Source organism: Phaethon lepturus, unplaced genomic scaffold (assembly GCF_000687285.1).
Source record: "Phaethon lepturus isolate BGI_N335 unplaced genomic scaffold, ASM68728v1 scaffold6158, whole genome shotgun sequence".
In the NCBI taxonomy this organism is placed as follows: Eukaryota; Metazoa; Chordata; class Aves; order Phaethontiformes; family Phaethontidae; genus Phaethon; species Phaethon lepturus.
The window spans coordinates 144,927-165,758 of NW_010556938.1; the positions used below are offsets into that span (position 1 = coordinate 144,927).

At 39.0% G+C, this 20,832-nt stretch overlaps 1 protein-coding gene across 1 annotated transcript in view; it reads right to left on the reverse strand.

Annotated features, from left to right (window-relative positions):
- The window catches only part of TRIM66 (tripartite motif containing 66), a gene marked incomplete at its 5' end in the record, with an annotated part of 26,621 nt that extends 6,322 nt beyond the window's left edge, over nucleotides 1-20,299 (reverse strand). The window contains 9 exons of the mRNA XM_010292616.1: nucleotides 637-811; nucleotides 1,536-1,596; nucleotides 4,800-5,025; nucleotides 5,230-5,502; nucleotides 14,983-15,144; nucleotides 16,146-17,026; nucleotides 18,393-18,510; nucleotides 18,657-18,803; nucleotides 20,185-20,299. Of these exons, the coding sequence (XP_010290918.1) occupies nucleotides 637-811; nucleotides 1,536-1,596; nucleotides 4,800-5,025; nucleotides 5,230-5,502; nucleotides 14,983-15,144; nucleotides 16,146-17,026; nucleotides 18,393-18,510; nucleotides 18,657-18,803; nucleotides 20,185-20,299 (2,158 nt within the window). The remainder of the gene's footprint in view (nucleotides 1-636; nucleotides 812-1,535; nucleotides 1,597-4,799; nucleotides 5,026-5,229; nucleotides 5,503-14,982; nucleotides 15,145-16,145; nucleotides 17,027-18,392; nucleotides 18,511-18,656; nucleotides 18,804-20,184) is intronic.
- Nucleotides 20,300-20,832: the final 533 nt, after the last annotated feature.

The following is a 20,832-nucleotide window of genomic DNA, read 5'->3' on the forward strand; positions in this document are numbered from 1 at the left end:
CACTCAGCTCAGCATCTGCCACTGGCTGGCCAGATCACCTTGGTCAAGTCATTTCCTTCACATACCACAATGTAATAGTACTGGGAGAGAGCTGTACAAATTTCATATCACAGATGATAGAAACAGGATACTTCACAATCTTACTTGCAAGTTTTACAGTAAACAGCTGGGGGAAAAAAAAAAAAAGAGTATATTTTTTTGTTCCCACCAGAAATGCCCATTTCCTTCTGTGGAAAGAAGTTCACACTGAAGACTCCAATGAAGCAATAGAATACAAAGCTTTAAATAATCTAGTACACTGTGATTTCTGGAATCATTTCCTATCACTCTAATATGCATTCAGGTCAGTTTTAAGCTATTTATACTATATTTGTAACTAGACAGGTGAGCCAGGTTGTTTGTTAGAATACAAAAATACTACAGCTATCCAACCCCCAAGACAGACTTCTCAGAAATGGAAGTATCACAGTAAACTGAAAGCAGCATTCTCTATTACTTCAACCCATCACAGAAGTGTCCAACGGTGAAATAAATCAGCAGACTTGTTTAGTGTATAATAACTTCCAGGAACTGTGAGTACAAGCTGGTGGGATAAAGGGGAGAAAGCAGATAAAGGCTCAAGGAAATTCCACTCACCTTTATAGACATACTTGAAGATTGGTTCCCACATTCAATTATCAGGAGGAAATTGCCCTCCTGCTCATTGTCCTGTGGCTGGAGCTTAAACACCGGGAGCTCCCCTGCTTCTGATGTACATATTTTTAGACGTTCCAGTCGCACATAGGGGATCTTCTGCTCCTTAGGGACAGCTCTACAGTCAATATGACACATGGTTAAATTCAGTCATATCCCACAAAATTCTCCTCCCTACTCAATTTCAATATTTTTCACACACTGCTGTTTGTGGTCTTTTTCCTTTGTAACTGTAACTGTGCTGGCTGAATGCTGAAAATACAAACCTTTTTCACATGCTGAATCTTTAAGAAATGTGAATGCAATCACTTTAAATTAATCATATGTATAAATGCATTACCAGCTTCTGTGCTAAAACTTTGCCCTGCTCTGTATATTTTTGTTTTAATTATTCCAATATATGTTGTGCTTGTTACACTTCAGTGTGGCTGGCTTCAAGCAGGAACACAGCACATCATCAACTTTACTTTAAAATATTATCACAGCAGTAGCTGAAAACAAAATTTAATAAAATTGTTGAGATAATGTTAATCCCACTCTCTTTATATTTTTTAGGCTTAATCGGGGCTAAACAGTTTCTAATTGTTCAAGTGAAATGTTTGTAAATATTTATTTATTCTGGAAAATTACACAGAATAACAGAAATACATTGACTCCTTGCTTATTTTAAATTGTTGTTTTCAAGATTAAGAGAACACTTTACAACTTTCAGAATTATTATCTATAAGGAATCTTGCATTCTTTTTAAGTTCTCCATTATCATTAAGTATGACAAATTTTCTAAATACATGCATAAAATTTCAGGGCCAGTGCTTTTGTATAAAAAAAAAAGACTCTGTTACCTGACATTCTGATTGCTCTTCATATCCATTTCAAAATGTTCCTTTTCACAGTTATTGGAATCTGGAACAGAAGATAAGAAAATGAATAAAATATTTATAACACCAGAGTCAGATTAGGGTAGAAAGTACTTCAATATTCATGTACTTCTGACTGGTGTTTAATATGATATCATAAGTGAATTATTGAATCATTTCATCTATATGTATAGAAAATGTGTATGCTATTTTCTATTCTGGGGCACAGTCTTTGTCTTTCTCTTTGCTTTTAACCACAGCTTCTGTAGTGAATATGAGGAGCCTTTACAAAAATTTTTGTTGAAATGGTTACATTCCCAGGGGATTATATACGTACACAGCCATGCCACATTCATCCATATACATGGAACAACATAAGTAATCCTCTTTGCTATACAGCCTTTGCTTGAGAAAAACAGACCTACTGAGGTCTGAACCCTTGAGGCTCAGGAGGTCTCTGCAGTCTCCTGCTCTGTGGTAAGAAGCTTCTGGATAACTCTAGTTTCTTGAAAACAGGAAGGAAATTGTGTCTCCCATCTGCCACTGAGGGACAAAAGCTGCACTGTATGATTCCCTTCTATACTCCAACGTATGTAACATATAACCATATGAATTCAAAACTATCCATTATATAAGCATGCAAGTAACTGTAGCTCTTGGCTGATACTAGACAAAAGACTAATAAAATTTTGGAGAGATAGGAAGAGGTAGAAATGAATGTCCTAGTGGTTGCCCTTGTAAATAACAGTCCACTGACAAATTTCATCGTAACTCCTTTTTTTGTTAGAAATTAGTTTGACATAGGTAATACTAACAAGAAAACAAATCAAATATCATGGCTTGCTGGAGATAAGTGAATGCCAGAACATGCTTTTTAAAAAGAAAATCTGGCTCGAGTCAATGATACCTAATCCATGGCTTGAAAGCAATGTACCTCTAAGACACTCTGTTGTTCCCAGCCACAGGAAACACAATACAATCAAGACTGACAAGAAAAGGTGCGTTTCATGTCGCTCCTAAAGTGTTACTTGCTTGTGACTGTTGCTCAGGTGAAGGGTGGTAGTCATGGCGCCAGAAAGAATTACTAAAGGGTGACTGCACACTGAGCTGAAGGAGCAGCTCTCATTGCACACCATCAAACCAGAGGATGTTCCAGTGGTGCTGGGTTCCTAATATTAATCAACATCTTCATCAGCAACTTGGCTCATGAAATAAAAGTACCTACAAAATTTGTTGAAACCCCCAAACTAGAGGGTTGCAAACACTATGGAGAACATTTACAATTAAAAAATCATCTTAATGCATCAGAGTAGACAAATCTCCTAAATCAGTAAGACTGAATTGAGATAACTAAGTATTATGCTTATGAAGGATCAGATTAATGTAATCACAAAGGAAAATAACTGACTAGGGAACTGTTCTATAGGAGGAACTAAGGTTTAATATGGACCATCCACTACATGTGAATCAAACACATAATGATGCTGCTGCAAAAACGGCAAATGCCATCCTGCAGTGTATTACCAGTAGTGAGGAATGTAAAACACAGGAAGATGATACCCTGGCTCTGCATGGCACCCCAGAGGCCTCAGCTGCAGCACTGTGTTTGGTTGTGGGCAGCACTTCTTAATTGCAGAGAACCCAGAATAGCACGGCAGGAATGAGGTTGTTTTAAAAAAATCACAACCCTGACCCATGAGGAGAGACTGAAACCATCAGATTTGTTTAGTCTAGGAAAGAGAAGGGGAGAGGAGGGTGTTTATGCAAGCCATGATAAGAAGAAAAGTGGCTGTAAGAGGGAAAATGATGAAATGATGTACAATTTTTACCACATTCCTTGAGGATAGGATAAGAAGTGTTTTGCTGCAAATTAAGCTGAAATGTTTAGATTTGATATTAGAAAAGGATGAGTCATTGGAGATATACACCAGAAGCACTGGGGTTTGGCAGCACAGCACTGCTGAAGCCAGTAAGTCCTGCTGAGAGCCACCAGCAAAGATAATGTTGCCTTCACAACAGAGTTCATCTCTCTCACTGATGCTCACTGCATAAGGTGACTGTCTCCTCATGTCCCCCCTCACTGCACGCCTTTAAACAGTGAGAGAAGGATGGGAATTACTCACTCCCAATCCTTCCCTGTGAAAAGGAAGCAGCACTGAATTCAACGCTCTAATCTTTCCACGCTCTTGCACAACAGGACCTGTGCATTCCACAGAGCAAATTTTTTAGCATCTGTTATAGATTGTGAGATTCTGTATGTTGGGGCTGCTTTCTGTGTGTAGTGTCACACAACCCAAACCAGATACTACAAAGCTGCTCCTCTCGGGGACACGGTAAGCCTTACTGAGGCAGAGTTTTCTAGGGATGTGCCTGATTCTTACAACTCACACAAATGTTTGTGGCATAATTGTCACAATTTGGCATAGTATATATAAGAGAAGACAAATACATTTCCTTGGCTCACTGAGCTAGGCCTCCTTCGTACTAATTGGAATTCTCTGAATAAAAATACAGCACAGAGGTAGAAGTACTAATTCATCTTTTACAGAGAAAAGCAGCCAAATATTGGCATAAGTCACAGGATAACAGCTTGATCCTGCAATCCCTTGCTTGCATGAATAGTCCCATTGACTTTTAGTGTTTGCAGGAATGAGGCTTTACAATGTAGCCCAAGGATGCTGGCAATTTGCCCATGAAAAGAGTTAAGTAAGGTCTAATTCTCCATTAAGGCTGAAGAAATAGGCCTTGGCTGAAGGGAATGTTCCATAGTAGACAGAGCCAAGCAAAAGCACACACTGTGCAATATATTAACCTGACAAAAATTTGCTATGCTATTGATGTGAAGGACTTAGCAGAAGGCACATTACATTTCGGAAGTAATTTTTTTTTTTAATTGAATTTGAACTCTTCAAACCAGCTCTTCAGTAGTCATAACTGCAGGTCTCATTAACAGGATTGCTTCTAAGAGAACTAATACTCCAGGTTCTTCACACAGACACACTTGTTTCTGGTTCATAGATGAAGGATGTTACAAATTCAAGGCATATAATTTCCATGTTTTTTCCTCCAGAAATGAGATCAAACACGCTTTTCCATTGGATTAAGTACTCTAATAATATTTGAAGCTTGCTGGAAAAGCACATTTATATGTAAGTAAATCAATAAGCATACTGCTTTGCTATGCTTGCAATGCACAGTGCTAAGAAAGACAGACTCAAAACCTAAATGAAATAATTAAAAGCCTAGTACCTTCTTTGTTTTTAAGTTGCCTCATTCTGGCATTCACAGGCAGGAAAGAGGTGTTGCTGAGCATTTCAGAAGAAGGGCAGTGTTGAGATTTTTTGATCGAAAGATTAATAGGTTCTTCCAGCACTTTCTGCATAGAAAGAGTTAATTCATTAACTACATCTTGCCCAGCAGTAGCCAAACTGTTTTCTAGAGGATGATCTACAGTATTGAAGTCTTCATCTTCCAGCTTCAAGGGGGAAAAAAAAGAAGAAATCAAATTTTATTATTTGTTTTCTTTCTTTCCATCTTAATAAAATAATCAGTCTTCAAATACCAGATAAGGAAAACTTTACTTACTGAAATAGCTGCCTTTGATTGACTGACTAACAATAACATGTGCTAGTAGTGAAAGTGGATTCCCTTTCAGTACAGGAGTTTGAGCGATTCCTACCTTGCACTTAGTGCTGCCCTGGAGTGCATCATGGGATGCAAGGCCAGCAGCAGCCCCAGGGCTCAGGTCACTTGGAGCTCTGCCCAATGCCAAGCTGTATCTGGGCACCGATTCTAGTGGAGTATCACAGTCACAAAGGGTGTTCGGAGATGGGCCAAGTGTTACAGCAGCTGTGCCTTGCATCTGTGGATCGGCCAAGCTAGATAACTTTCTTGAAGGTAATTCCATTTCTAAACCGTTTGAAAAGCCCACAATGCTTAAGGATGCCGAATGCTGGGAAAAAAGAAAAAAAAAATACAATAATAAGCTTTTTAGCAGCAAAATCCTAGTGTTCTTTCTATAATGGATGAGATACTCTGTTTCAGCTATATGTAATCAACCAGTTATGTCATGAGGGCTTAGAAGTATCTATTGTAATCTTACACCACTTCCAAAAGCTTTAGAGTTTCTACCATTAAAACTGAAAACTGGAAAAGGAGACACCTAGGTTACTCTTCTGTGATCTACAAAAAATGTCTTCCTTTGATCAGTCCAAGGGATCCTGAATTTTAACTCCCTACAATGAACACGAAATCTAAGTACCTAGAATATTCTACTAAATCAGTCCTTGATATAAACCCTACTAGCTTCCACTAAGTTATTCCAGAAGGAATAATATTCAGATCAGAAATTTTATCATTTTGGTCAAAAATCATCAGGTCACTTTATTCAGAATGAAAATTCAGAAGAAACAAGATTCAGATCCAACAGTGGATGAAACTGTTGTTACTGTTAACGATGCTGAAAACTTTATGCTAGTTAGTGAGTTTGCCCCATTAAAACCTAAGGCACTTGCCCTTTAAATATTATAGTGTAAATCCAGAAACATCCTGCATGTATTAATGAGAAAAGGATGCACATGTCTCGTTTCCAAAGAAAGGGAATATTTACCAAAGTCTCTGAAATAATAGTTTCAGCAACATGCATTTTCTACTGTCTCATGATTTGTCACTGTCAAAACCACAGAAATACTGTTATGCAAAACAAAGCAAATCCACCCATCTAGGTGACTTCCTTAAGCTGCCTTATATCCAGAAATATGTGACTGTACTGAATCAGGATTCTTCTAGGGTCCATATGAAGCAAATATAAACAGTCATAACAAGTATGCATATCTGTGTCATTTGGATATGTAATTTTCCATTTATTTCATCATAGTTCATTGGTGTTTCACCCTTGATAATTGCCTGAATAAACCCTTTTAATTTGGCTACAATACAGCAAGTAGTACTCATTGCAATATAAATCAAGACAAAAGAAATGTGTTGATTGCATCTGAATTAGAGTTTAATTTCATTGTCGTACTTATTTTTCCGCTAGGGGCCTGTGACTTAGAAGTGAATCTGACACAGGACCCATTTCTAGATTTAATTAGTATTTTTCTCAACTGTTACTCCATTACGGATTTTGATACCTTTGCCCTTTTTAATCCAACAGTAGTAAAGACTGTAGCCTAGACTGAGCTGTCAGTTGTGCCTGTGTAAATCCTATATAATGCCAAAAAAATCAGTCTTGAATTCCTCTCCTTGTAATCACAGAATCACAGAATGGTAGGGGTTGGAAGGGACCTCTGAAGATCATCTGGTCCAACCCCGCTGCCAAGGCAGGATCACCTAGGGCAAGTTGCACAGGAACACATCCAGTTGGGTTTTGAAGGTCTCCAGAGAAGGAGATTCCACAACCTCCTTGGGCAGCCTGTTCCAGTGCTCCGTCACCCTCATGTTGAGGTGGAACTTCCTGTGCTGCAGTTTATGCCCATTGCCCCTCATCCTATCACTGGGCACTACTGAGAAGAGACTGGCTCCCTCCTCCTGACAGCCACCCTGTATTTATAGACATTGATAAGATCCCCTCTCACCCTCTCTTCTCCAGGCTAAACAGCCCCAGCTCTCTCAGCCTTTCCTCATACAAGAAATGTTCCAGTCCCTTAGTCATCCTTGTAACCCTCCATTGGATTCTCTCCAAAAGCTCCCTGTCTCTCTTGAACTGGGGAACCCAGAACTGGACACAATACTCCTCACCAGCGCAGAGCAGAGGGGAAGGATAACCTCTCTCAACCTGCTGGTCGCACTCTTCTTAATGCATCCCAGGATACCATTGGCCCTCTTGGCCACCAGGGCACGTTGCTGTCCCATGGAAAACTTATTGTCTACCATGTCACCTAGGCATGTCATCTATGGGCTAAGAGAACACTGCCCACAGACATTAATTTCTACCTAAGAATGTAATTTAATTTCCTTTTCCTCAATTTGCAATAGGTGCTACAGTAGGACCTTTGTCTGAACAGTGACTACTCATATTCAATGAGACAAAATAGCCTGCGTTTGAGACAGAAAGAGGTCAGGTCTTCTGCAGCGCTAGGGGAGGTTTGTGCCATGCTACCGCACAGTGCTTTCAAACAGTCCTTCGATGTAGAAGGAACCCAGAGGGTACTGGGTCTCTGCAGCCAGGGTATTGGCCATCTTCCTCCTCTTGAGGCAAATAAATGTCCCTGAATCTAAGCTGTCTGAGTTATAATAACTTCTTGGAACCAGCTGGAAATAGTCAAACACATTCTTCCTACCTTACATTTGATCTGAAAACTAGAACACAGCAAATGAGGAAATGGACTGGTGAAGGCACAATTTTCCATACAGTCTGTCTGACAGAGCATTCCTACGAATGCTTGGGTGTCAACCAAAGGAATATATGTAGGACAAAGAAGAATCTAGCTTTCATGGCCACACATCCTAAAGAAGTCCACAAAAATCAAAAATGTCCATTTGCTGTCATAATTTTCTTGTGACAGTTTCCTGCACATGCAGTACAAATGTGGCCTCTCAAGGACACATTTTCCTTTTCATTCCATCACTCTTTCTGCCACGTGCCTTTTTCAGATGACAAAATAAACATGTGAATTTTTCTTATATCACTTGGATAAAATAAAACAAATAATTAGAATTTGTGCTTGAAGGGAGCAGACGGACTGTAATCAGCCTTGCCTCTTCCCCTTATTTCAAAGTCCATTGTGACCATTAACTAAGTCCCTGTGAGGTAGTTAATTCTTTATTTAGCCAGATTCTCAAAAGCATGAAGCATTCACAAATTCCTGTCTGAGTCAATAGGAACTACCTAATGCTGTGCTCCATTGGAAATGGGCATGCTGAGGCACATGTGGTAGGCACACCACCCAAAGCTGCATAGCAAGTTAACTGGAGACCTTGTGGCGATTCACTACTTCTAATCATTACACGCATCTTCCTCTACTTATGTTACGAGAGCGTGCCATCATCTATTACGTATTGAGATCTGACCCTGTGAAGACCCCAACTGTGTGTAACTATATACACTGCAGGCGAAGAGTTAGCCCTACTAAGACAAAGGTAGGATTACTCCTGGCTTCAGTGAGACAAGTTTACTTACTGGGAGTAGTCGCTGGGACAACTCCTGCTGCAGAAAAAAAGAAATACACACTCACATAAGACTCTGTTATAACTAAAATTTTTAGAAAGGTGAAATTCAATTATATAAATTCAATTATTCAATTGCATTGTATGACTATCTTTTTTAATCTTCTAGCTAGCATCAGTTTCTTCAGAGATCTTCTTAGATTATATAAGGCAATATAAAACCTTACTCTTGGTAAAAAGAAAAAAGAATAATGAGGCCATCAAACTGCCATCTGTCTTTCCCTTGGGGCAAAAGTTAATTTTGTGGTTATTTTAATGATGAAGCAACATTATGATCTTTCAGTGCAAAATATTAAAACTCACAGTTAAGAACAGACACATTCCATTCTGATCCATGGAGCTGCTGTCAAGTGTGAAGTGAACAATGCACTGGGAACAAGGCTCATTAATAGCCTATTAATTCACTCCCTAAAATAATCATTTCTTTTGCCATTAGCAAAAATTTCTCTTTTCCCTTGACAGTTCAGCTAGTTTTTGCAAATGGGATGCCTTTAAAGAATTGATCTCTGTTTTATAAAAGCTCTATTGCTTTTACATTGCACCCTTTGAACAACAACAAGCATTAATTATGCTCTTGGGTAGAGGGTGGCTTCAGCTGTAGGTTAATTTTGAAACTTTTGACATTTTAATGTACAGCCTGGCACACTGAACTATATCTGTGTCATTATAAATGGAATTCTCATTGTCTCATAATTCATTTTGGTCTGATGATCCTTATAATATAATGGCAGCAGCATCACCACCCCAAAATGCCTTCTACCACAAATTTCATAGCTATAGTAGTGAAAGGTAAGAAGAAAGAACATGCAAAGTGCCTTCAGAGAACAAAAAATAAACATATTGTTCAGTTCAAATATTTCTTTGATCACTGTTGCATTTAAAAAGGTCCAGGGTAAACATGCAGCACTAATACAGAAGAATTCTGAGAAGCAAATACTTACCTTGAAACACTGGGATTAGGATTTGTTAGGATTGTTTTGGCAGTCTCAAGGCTCTTGACATTAAGTGTCACAGATAAAGAAAGCTAAAACTAGGAACCACCAATTCTCTTCGCTATAAGAGAAATAACACACTGCAAATGGTTGCAGAGTAATGAACGGCTGCTATTAAGTGGAGCAATCCCCCTGGCAGCTCATTATGCTAGGAGGTTAAACAAATGTACTACTCCAATCCAGTTGTTTAACTCACCACACACAGCAGCACTGATAACACAGTCTGCACATGCTTCCTATTTGTATTTCCCAATTTCAGAATAGAATCCAAAAGATTTCCTTTCCATTTTTATGAGAAAAAGAATCCAAATCTTCCTTAACATTTTGTCTGAATAAACTGGAGCTGGCTTAAAGCGGAAGGGGGAAAAGACTGTATGGAGCAAACAGCATCATGTTTTATTTATCCTTTTTTTCAGGTCAAAGCAAAAGGTTTTGTTAAATTAACATTCTGGGAAATGTACCTAATTGCATTAAGCATGAAAGCATTTGTGCTGGAAGCAGCTCAATTCTTTAAACTGAAAAAAATACTCTGATACTTCAGGAATTTGCAGGACGCTAAATCCCAGGCTGTTATCATTATTTCCTTCACTTCTAATCCCCCTAAAATTAATAGTAATTAGAAAAAAGACCAGCAACAACAAACCCACCCCGGTCCCAAGCTCAAATTCTAAGTCCTAGGGACAGGTATTAAATTATCACTTTCAGTCCTTAAGTAATCACAACATGGTCAGTGCAATATTAATAAAAATAAAGCCTGTACCGTGCCACTCAACTCCTCTCCCACAAATTTCACATACTTTTATAGAAGAAAAAAACTCCCACTGAGGTGGAAGAGTTGTGACTAATAAAGTTTAGGACTAATGCTTTGGGGCAAAATACCCAAGAACGCCACCTACAGCAGACTGAGATCAACTCTGATTGATCAGCTCGGGTCTCTCTGATAATCCTGTACTAACAGCAGTCCTGGCATGTCAGAGCCTAGAAGTTCACACGCACCGGTCCCAGGAGAGGTTGAGAGGTTCCACCATGAACCGTCACTATGTTAGTCTTGCATGAAATGCCACCATTACCTATAATGGGAATAAAACAGAAGCTTCTCTCAGAGTGCTCTCAAGGGTGTTCCTTGGATGATATGGAATATTTTCCAGGATTTCCCCATTTCAGGCACTTTATGGTGCTGAGACAAATAGAGCTCTTGAACTAAGAATCTGGGACTTACTGGAAATCAAAAAGGACAATACAAAAATCAGCATTATAACACTATACAAAATTTACATGTGCTTGCACCTTGATTACTATTTCTGGTCACCCTGTCTCAAAAAGGGTTTATCAAAACCACAAAATACAGGGAAAGTGGCCAAAGATATAAAGGACCAAAGCATAGAATGGCTTCCATGAAAAAAAGAGACACTGAAGAGACCAGCAAGCACTTTTCAGCTTCAAAAAGAAATGTTTGAGTGGAAATTCAATATAGACGTCTGAAATATGGATATAATGAAGGTGGTGAATACAGAGTGATTATTCACTGGCTTTCCTAACACAAGAACTAGAAGGGATCCTGAACTAAGGCAACAGACTTAAAGTAAGCAAACGAGGAACTTCTCATGCAATGCAAAACTCAGTTGCTGTAGAATGCCGAAAAAAAAAATGGACTCAAAAAAATGGATTAGAGAAATTCACAGAAGAGGAGTCCATGAGGAGCTGCAAAACACAATTGTCTGGGTATAGCCTTCAGTTCGGACAGTCCCTAAAGTGCTGGTTTTCAGAAGATGGAACAGCGTATCATCAAAGGATCAGTTTATAATTCTCTGTTTCTTACACCCTTTCCTAAACATCTGCTATTGGCTACAGCTATAAATGAACAGATACAGCTGTTCAGTAATAATTTACTAATATAGTGCATGACATATTCAGAGATTTATTTTAAGCAGGAGGTGAAACAATAGCTCAAGGGAAGAAACCCCCAAAGGTTGCTAAAGGAACATAAGCAAAACTTAGTTTGACAAATGCTGTCCAATCTACTCACAACTGATTGCAGTGTCATAGAAGGCAGAACCACGAGTGCCCAAGCCAGTTAGGGTTTTAGGATGAGTGGGGATGGTAGAGAATGTTCCACCACCCAGGACCCAACCCAACAGCTGGACAAGACAAGGAATCTTCCTTCCCTGCTCCTAACTAGAGAAAGGCACGCACTCAGAGTCTGAGGAGAGATGTCCAGCTGGCCCTGCAACAACGCCAATGTCTGCTGCAGCTGAGGCTCAAACTACAAATCTGTGCTACAGATGTACAATAATTATGACATTTCTTCAAATGCCAGGTACAGCCTTTAGACCTCTTGTTCATCACAGCCACAAATGACAATTAGGTACACGTAAGCAAAACAAGGATTGTATGCCCTTTATTTACTCCTGCAAACACAATTAGGCCAAAAATATCTTATTATTCTCACCTCTGCTCCAGAATAGATGACCTCTCCAGTCCTGTGCACAAATTAATAACTCAATAACATATTATATAAAAGCAACAGGGGGACCACATCATTGCAGAAGGTTGGTAACCCTTTCCACAAAATCGTTAATCTAATTGCGTACTCATTCCTTCATGCTGCAACTTAGCAATTCAATAACTTGTATAAAATCTGTTTGCTGGAGCTTGGAATGATTCCCCAGAACAAAAGTACAGGTATCACTAAAGTTATCCTGAGATTTGTCATCTGTCTTGCTGGTACTCTTACTGGAGAGGTTGAGTATTTGACAGTCATGGGGACAAAACAACTCCACAGTTCAAAACAGAGGTCCCAGCTACATGAGTGAAATATACCAATAGGGCAGTGTGAAGAGAAAATTATATCCATCTTGCACATAGATGGAAAACTTCCATTTCTAGTGTTGCATTTTTAAAAGGCACTAATCAAGCCCAAAGTTATGTTAAGTGCAGTACTTGACTTCTATCAAGAAATCAATGGTCTAAGTATAGAAACATTTATTCTGCCCAAAAAATTCAATTCACAGTGAAAGACTAGTTAGGGGAATACACCAGAAGACAAAAGGGCTGACAAAATATTAGTTATCAGTGTTCCAACAACAGTGAAATAAATGAAAACAAGCCCACATGTAACTGATGTTACATGTTTAGAGACTATACTATACACATGCATACAGAGCAGGTGGGCACAGAACAGGAATTACTCTGAACTTTAAGACAGCAGCAGCCTTGATACCAATGTTTCTGATGCACACCAGCTAGAAAACCCTACTTTATGTGACTGGAAAGCCAAAATTCCATCTGCTCAGTGAAGCTAGATTTAATTTTTGTCCTGATAGACGGTGAAATGTAACACACAATGACATTTTATAAGTGCATGAAGTGTTTCATCCTTGCTTCTCTACTTCTGCTTATTAATAACCAGCTTTAAATGTGAGGGACAGAAAACAGTACTCATCCGAATAACTTGAACAGATGTTCTTTGAACTCAAAGGCACTCACACAGTATACGAGTGCCTCACACCATGATGCAACGGCTGCACCAGCTGGGATGATCTGAATAACGTACTTGTGGTTTCCCCATTTATGAGCGATGTTGTGATTCCAAAGTATTAATAGCATCTGCTCTATATTGCTTCACACATAAATGTGATCCTGTAGGCAGACAATTCACCTAGATTATCAGTCAATAGTATCAAATGCATACTGTAAACATGTTTCAAAATTGTTGCAGAGATGTTTAATTACATGAGCAATCAAGACTTGCCCAGTCTCCAAAATAAAGGAAACCACCGGGCTAATGGAAGTTGGGTTTTTGTGACAGATCTTGGCAACCATACTACTAAACAGTTAATTCTGAGTTTTGCTACATACTGGTTGACACTGCTTTCTCTTTAATGAATGAATGTCAGCAGCAAGAGAATTACCTACTCCACTAGGAATGCTGCGCACAAAGGCTGTCAGAGTTCAGCAGAACTGCAACACAAAGCCAAGAAGTCCAGTAAATGTAGTCCTATCCTAGAAAATTTGCATAGCTTTCCTCAGTCCTGTGTTCTGCTGTTAGAGGTTGAGGGAGATCTGCTTCCACGTGTGAAAGTTCAGAGCCAAAGAGCATCATCTCAGAATGTTGCAATACCAATCAGCCTGATCCAGAAATTCCACCACATCTAAAGAATTAAGTCAGCAATTACAGTTTTCTTTGTGGCTTCCAAATCTGATTTGCATGCTGCTTCCAGACACTCAGTAATCATTACCTTTCCATGTCTCTACAGTTCAGAAAAGGATCTCCAGCAACTCTCAGAATGGGTACTGCATCATAAATATGTTGGGTCAAAAGCTACATGCTAAAGAAGGATAAAATAACTTCCTTTTTGCAGCTAGTAAGGAAAAGGAAAGACAAGTTCTTCCGCAATATTCCACACAAATTCCAAGAAAAAATATCCATGAAAAACTTCTACATAGTACACAACATGAGTCATGCACAGAAGTACAAAAAAGATTTGAGCAACCAGAATATGAAATGCTGTTTGGAATGTTTTAAACAAACTGTACAGAGAGGTAAAAGGCAGTTTCTGTGCCTCAAATGCACAGGTGCTATCCAGAGCCAGTAATGATCTACTGATAAAGATGAGCCCTCCTGGTTTTGTTTATGCTGCCTCTTCAATAGTTAGGGCCTCCCAGTAGGTGGAAGGATCAAAGTATGGTTCTATTATGTGTTGAAATATTCTAGAGATAAAGAAATCTATTATTTTTCTGCTTATACATGAACAAGGAGAAGGAGTATAACAGAATCATATCCCTTTCAGACACCACAACTTCAGTAATAATTAGTGTTGTTATTTCCAGTGCAACTATTTTGAAGGATGTTTCTCAGGCCTGATTTCATCAGAATTTCTGACTCTTTTTTTCAAATTCAGCTGCTGCTAGTATGGTAGTTAGTAAGGCCTGGTAGTTAAATCCCTAGAGGTAGGGACTGGACAGAATTTACTCAGTGAAGAAAAATAGATCTTCTATTTATTTACCAGTTCATGCTTAGCAATCATGCCAGCCAGATCTGAACATTACGAGCTTATAGATCCTGGCTACAGCACAGTGTGTAGACACCTTACTGGGAGATGCACACTGGGTTAGGCTATGACTGTCTTCCAAGATTTACAGGCCATTTTGATGACTTTTACTGTACTTTAACTTTTTCAACTTGACTACAAATTCAAATGCCATATTATAGTCAATATTATCAAATCACATTTTCCCTTTAAAATATTTATTTTTAAAAAAGTTATTTATACCTTTCTCAGTGGATGGAAAGCTGATTGTTGCAATGTGCTCTCAGGGGAGTGACTGCTGACACTGGCTTCTTCATCTAGTGACTGTGACAGGGAAGGACTATCACTTTTGTCAAGAGGAATTACAAGCTTCTGGGCATCAAGTTCAGTGGAAGTCTCACAGACCTACAAATCACAATTAAGAATTTGTGTTTTCAAAATCTCAGAAAGAAAAATGGTAGCAAATTCATATCAACTCACAGCATACACAATACGACAAGACTGGAAAGACTCTAAAAAAACAAAGGTGTTCAAAGTAATCGTAAGTAGAGAGATAAATAAATAGAAAAAGATGTCTCCCAAACATTAAGGAATAAAAAAAAAAAAAATTAAAAAAAATCAGTAAAGCTGCTGAAATGTACAGCTATTCCAAAAGCCTGCAGTCTACCCCTCCAGGGAAGCCATTTCAAGAGCTGTTCAAAATGTAAACAATGGGAAGTCCCAGCCACTTTTCCACCACAATCCTCACTGTTTTGAATGAGTTTCAAAGCCACCTTATTTGTGCACCTTAGCTTGGATGTGCCTTGTAGCTTGGATGCTCACCACCAAGCACTGTTCCTTTTTCAAAAGCAGAATTCTTACCAAAAAAGGAAAAGGGGAGAAATTAGCCCTGCTGACAAAACTGTAACAGAACAGCATGTATCAATACTGATGAAAATCTTAAAGAACATGATGCAGCAGCAAGAGCAGTTACTAGCAGAATGGGAAATAACTCTCAGACCAAAAAAAAGTGGTGTTCACTCTCTTCACTGGTCATTCAGAATTAAAACGGAATCTTTTTCAAGGACTCAGGGTTTAAGGTTTCCAGCAAAAAGGAGTTGAGATAGAGACTACTGCAGTCCTCCAGTTACCTGTTCACAAAAGAGGAATGAAGATGCTTTTATTCTCCCACCTGCTGCTCACCTTGTCTATTTAGAGATTCAGGTCTTTGGGATCCAGGTTGTTTATGCAGCACTTTAGGGAAAATTTTGGCCTGATCTGCATGAGGCATGAAGCCTCCACTGAATACAAACATAGACAAGACAACAACAGAAAGTTCAACCAAATACATGAAATCTCAATGGCATCTGCCATTTCTGAGCTTAGGTTGACTAAACACAATAGGAAAGAACTTTCAGAGAACTTACTTGTGCTTCATCTTGGATTTGTTGCTGAACTGGGGCAGGCTGCCTCACTATGTAGTTGATTTGACCAACTATGGTCTGTTGAACATGCTGAGGTGGCTTGGCTTGGTTCAACTGCAAGCTGGACTGTCCTTGGGCCTGCAAAAGCAGCTCCAAGTCCTTTTTCATCTCCTCCAGTTCAAACTGGTGGTGCATTATGTCCAGGCTCTGCTGGATGACTTGGTTTTGGGTGTTCTCATTCTGACCTGATGGTGGCGATGCTGGTGGCAGCTGTTGCTGCTGTGGTGGCTGCTGCAAGTGGTTAGATTTTGACTTCTGGAGATGACCAAGCTGCACTTGCACATTTGAGGTCTGCAAGGAAGCCTGTCTGCGAAACGACTGTGGATGGCTCATGTGAGCTTGCTGAGCCTCCTGTGATACAATAGCATAACCCAAGGGTGCAGTCTGCTGGCATGGTAAGTGCTTTCCCATCCTCCCAGACACATTCTCTGGCTCTGACAGTGACTGCTGTTCCAGCCCAGACTGTGTTAGCTTCAAAGGCTGGGGAGCACCCCTTTGCTCTTTGTCATGTTGCTGCATGCTGTACTGCAGAGGAAAGTGCTGCTGATGCAGTTCAGGAGGTTGTTGAAAATTTTGATGGCTGTTTATGTCTTGGTAAGAAGACTGAGCTTTGTTTGGGTGAGGTACGCTGAGGCAGTGCGAACAACACACAGGTGTAGGACACTGAACTGCAGGTGGAAATTGATGTGGCTGGCTATTCACAGGCTCCAGCCGTGATGCTGGTGAACAGTGCCCCTGATACAAGGAGGTCTGTAATCCTTGCACATCTCCACAGAGTAGCACGTCGGAGTGAGAAATGTGTCCACCTTCCATAGTGAAACCTCCTGGAAAAAAACAGCAAATTTACTCCCTCCTATGATCTTGACAAATTTACACAATAAAAACTGTAAACAATGGCCATTTCCTTGTCTTCATTTCAAATATAAAAGATACTCAAGTATCCTATCCAAACAGTCCTTCAACATACCTTCAAGACAAATTTTTCAAGATTTTTCAGTGGTTTAAAACCACACCAAACTCACTGATGTCAGTGGGACTCATGATTGAATTACCAACAAATGCTTTGAAAAATTGACCTCAACTTATTTTATTTTAACTGATGGATACAGTTTATTCTTTTGGTTTTTACTAAAGTATGAGCATATCTTCTTATCCATAAGCACAGCTACAAAAGACTGCTTTGAGGGTGAAAGTGACAAAAATAAAAGAGATTGATGTTTTGTAGGTGAGAATTGTAAAAGTTAGAAATGACCTATGAACTGATCTTGTCCATGCTTTTACTCAGGAGAAGATTATTCCCTGTAATACTTTTGACAGTGTTTTACCCCATCTAGTTTTAAATATCTTAAAATGGGAAGGGAACTAATCCTTCAGACCATTGATCTGCCCACTGAACAGAATTTACTGTAAAAACCCACTGCAGTTGGCAAATTTATAGCTGGTGGGAAACAAACTCAAAGTATGTACATTCATTACATAAATAACACTGTCATTATTATAGAGTCAATGTCTTAAAGCCATCTTTGTGCCTGTTAATTCTGAGTGTCTCAAGTACTGCTCAGGTCCCTTGGCCACTAAGATACTAAAGGATCTGAGTAGCATGGGCATGGCTGAGCCCAGCTGCCCCTGGGAAAGTCAGAGGAAATAATACAAGGCCCACTGCAGATACTCCATTTCACCCAGGGTACTACTTACAGGTCTGCCAGTCACAGTGCTGTACAGACCTATTGCTTGCTGGAACAGAACTGAATTTCACATACATTGGGCAAAGTCAAGTCTGTTTGATAGCCAGTGATGTTACATTCTAATTTCAGTTAAAAGTTATTCGTTTAGTCCTGCACAGTGTTTTCACTAAACCAATAGTTGTGTTCTTACAGTGTGATTTTGGAAGATCATCAAAGATGACGATCTTACAAAACCACAGAGTGATAGAGTGTGTTTCTAGGTAACATTTATAAAGTAATATTTATAGAAAACTATATCTTTTAATAGGTGAATTTATATAAGTGGAGGAGAAAAATAACCAGGAGAGTTCAGCCACGCTAGCTGTTCTTCAGAATGTGAGAAGAGGTACAAAACTGGAAGTCAAAACAAAGAAGGAGAGCACTTTAGGGAAAGTACTGTACTGTCTATATCTGTCTTGTCTAGCTTTGGGCACTTGCTTAATAAACAACAGTATATTTTTCTTACCCAAATTGGACAGTTGTTTAGTCCAGTAGGAGGGATCCCAAGTAAATCTGATCTTCAGAGGAGGGCCTATGTCTGTGTTACAGTTTGTCTCCAACAAGCGCTGGATCTGAAATACAATCTGGTGGCGAATAAAAAGGATGACGGTTTTATTCGCAATTATAAGATCATTAAAAGTATTTTATTTGAGAAACGTTAAATCCTTAAAATGCTTCTCACATTTACTGAGCAATTTCAATTTACTGAGAAAATAGGTATTGTTCTTACCAGTTCTTTACTGAAGAGAAATGGGATGCTGTTTTTACTGCACACTGCCCAACTGATGAAGTTCTGCACATGTTCTACCTGTCTACTTAAAACCACAACACTTTGCAGTTGTTGCTCCAATTTCTGCTTCCTTTCACTGGTGATTTTCTGTTAATAATGTGAATCAGTAGAAGATAGTTGTCATTCTTCAGACACCCGTAATGCATACATTATGCACTATTTGCAGGGACACTGTTATTTAGAATCTTTTTAAACTACCAATCATAAGAAGAAAGCAAATCCTATCCAACACATACGTCTGAATTCAGGAAGAACAATAACTTCTTCAGGAGCAATCAACCTATAACATTCTGGCCTTGGTTTAACAGAATAATGTAACCCAAGAAAGCTGTAGAAGTTGCATCAAATGTGCACCTGGACCACTTTCTTGTCTCTTACACTACACAACAGAAGAGACCCAAGAAAGAATATAAAAAGAGGGGAAGCATGCAGCTTTTCCTCCAAATGGTGTTCCAGTCTCCAGCAACTCATGATTTAGGGACCACAAAGACAGAGGCTACATTATCACCCCCAGTGTATTTTTCTACGAATTTGTCCAATTACTTTTGAACCCATGCACAATATCTTGTGACAAGGAGTTCCACACTTATTTACACACTTGTTTCACATTTATGTGAAGAACTATCTGCCCTTGTTTGATTTGAACCTGGCACTTTCTGATTTCACTTGATGCCCCCTTATATGCACTTCGACGGGACACTGTGTATATACTTTCACTGTATGCGCACTGGAAGTATATGCACAGTTCCATTTTGATTATAGATAACTCACACAAACATTGAAATGTTGCCAAAACACATGAACACTGAATTTACTTAATGTTTAATAATACTGAAATGAGAATATACATTTCTATTTTTTTGTAAAGCTACTTAGCTGAGTAGCCATATTTGAGTCAAATATGTAAGTTCAAAGGTAGCCAGCAAGTGCTGAGTGCCTTGTCTTTCCAATATCTGCTAAATTATCCAAGAATAACTGAGAACTGGAAATTCTGATCAGATCTGATAGCAATTTTTGTGCTCAGCATATTTCAAAATAAAATCATATATATTTCAACTGGACACCCAAAAACTGAAGAGTCAAAACTGCAGGCTCTGTTACAGAAAGTAGACCAAGCAGATCCCTTTCGAAATAGGATATTAAATGTGCTGCTAGCAGTCTTCTACAAATTAAACATTAAAACCAGAAGCTGGTTTGTTTTGTAAGTACTCAAAAGGTACACACAGATTCTCTGTAACTGCATTATAAAATGGGGTTAACTCATGATAAGCAAACATTTTGCCACTTCATCCTGAATCTTTGTCAACCATTGATTCCATATAAAATTCTGCAGAAAAAAAGAGAAATATTTGAAAACATAAGCAAAGGGACAATAACTCTCACAGTCTATATTTTTTTCCATTAGCACTGGGATTAAATTTAATTTAGTTTAATTTCCCTAGGTATCAAAGAAACTAGCCTTACTTACTTCAAGTTGTTCAAGAAGGATGTTTGTTCGTTTATTGATCTCATTCACCAAAACCATCTTGGCCATTTTTATTTGATTTTCTACCTTTTTGTACAAATGTTTTACTTCAAGCAACCTATGGGTAAGAGATACACATACCTGGATGAGCCAACTGATATGTCATTCATTCAGAGATTAGTAGTTATCTGTTACAAGAACTGATCTAACTGTTGACAGAGAACTCCAGTGAAAGTTGTACCATTTCCCACAAGTTCTCCCACACTTCTCTTCAAACACAGAATCATAGAATAGTTTGGGTTGGAAGGGACCTTTAAATGCCATCTAGCCCAAACCCCCTGCAATTAGCAGGAATATCTTCAACTAGAGCAGGTTGCTCAGAGCCCCCTCTAACCTGACCTGGGATGTTTCCAGGGGTGGGGCATCTACCACCTCTCTGGGCAACCTGTGCCAATATTTCACTACCCTCATTCCAAAAGATTTCTTCCTTATATCTAGTCTAAATCTACCCTCTTTTAGTTTAAAACCGTTACCCCTTGTCCTATAACAACAGGCCCTAGTAAAAAGTCTGTCCCCGTCTTTCTTATAAGCCTCCTTTAAGTACTGAAAGGCCTCCCTAGTGCCTGCTGGACATGCTTCTTTTGATGCAGC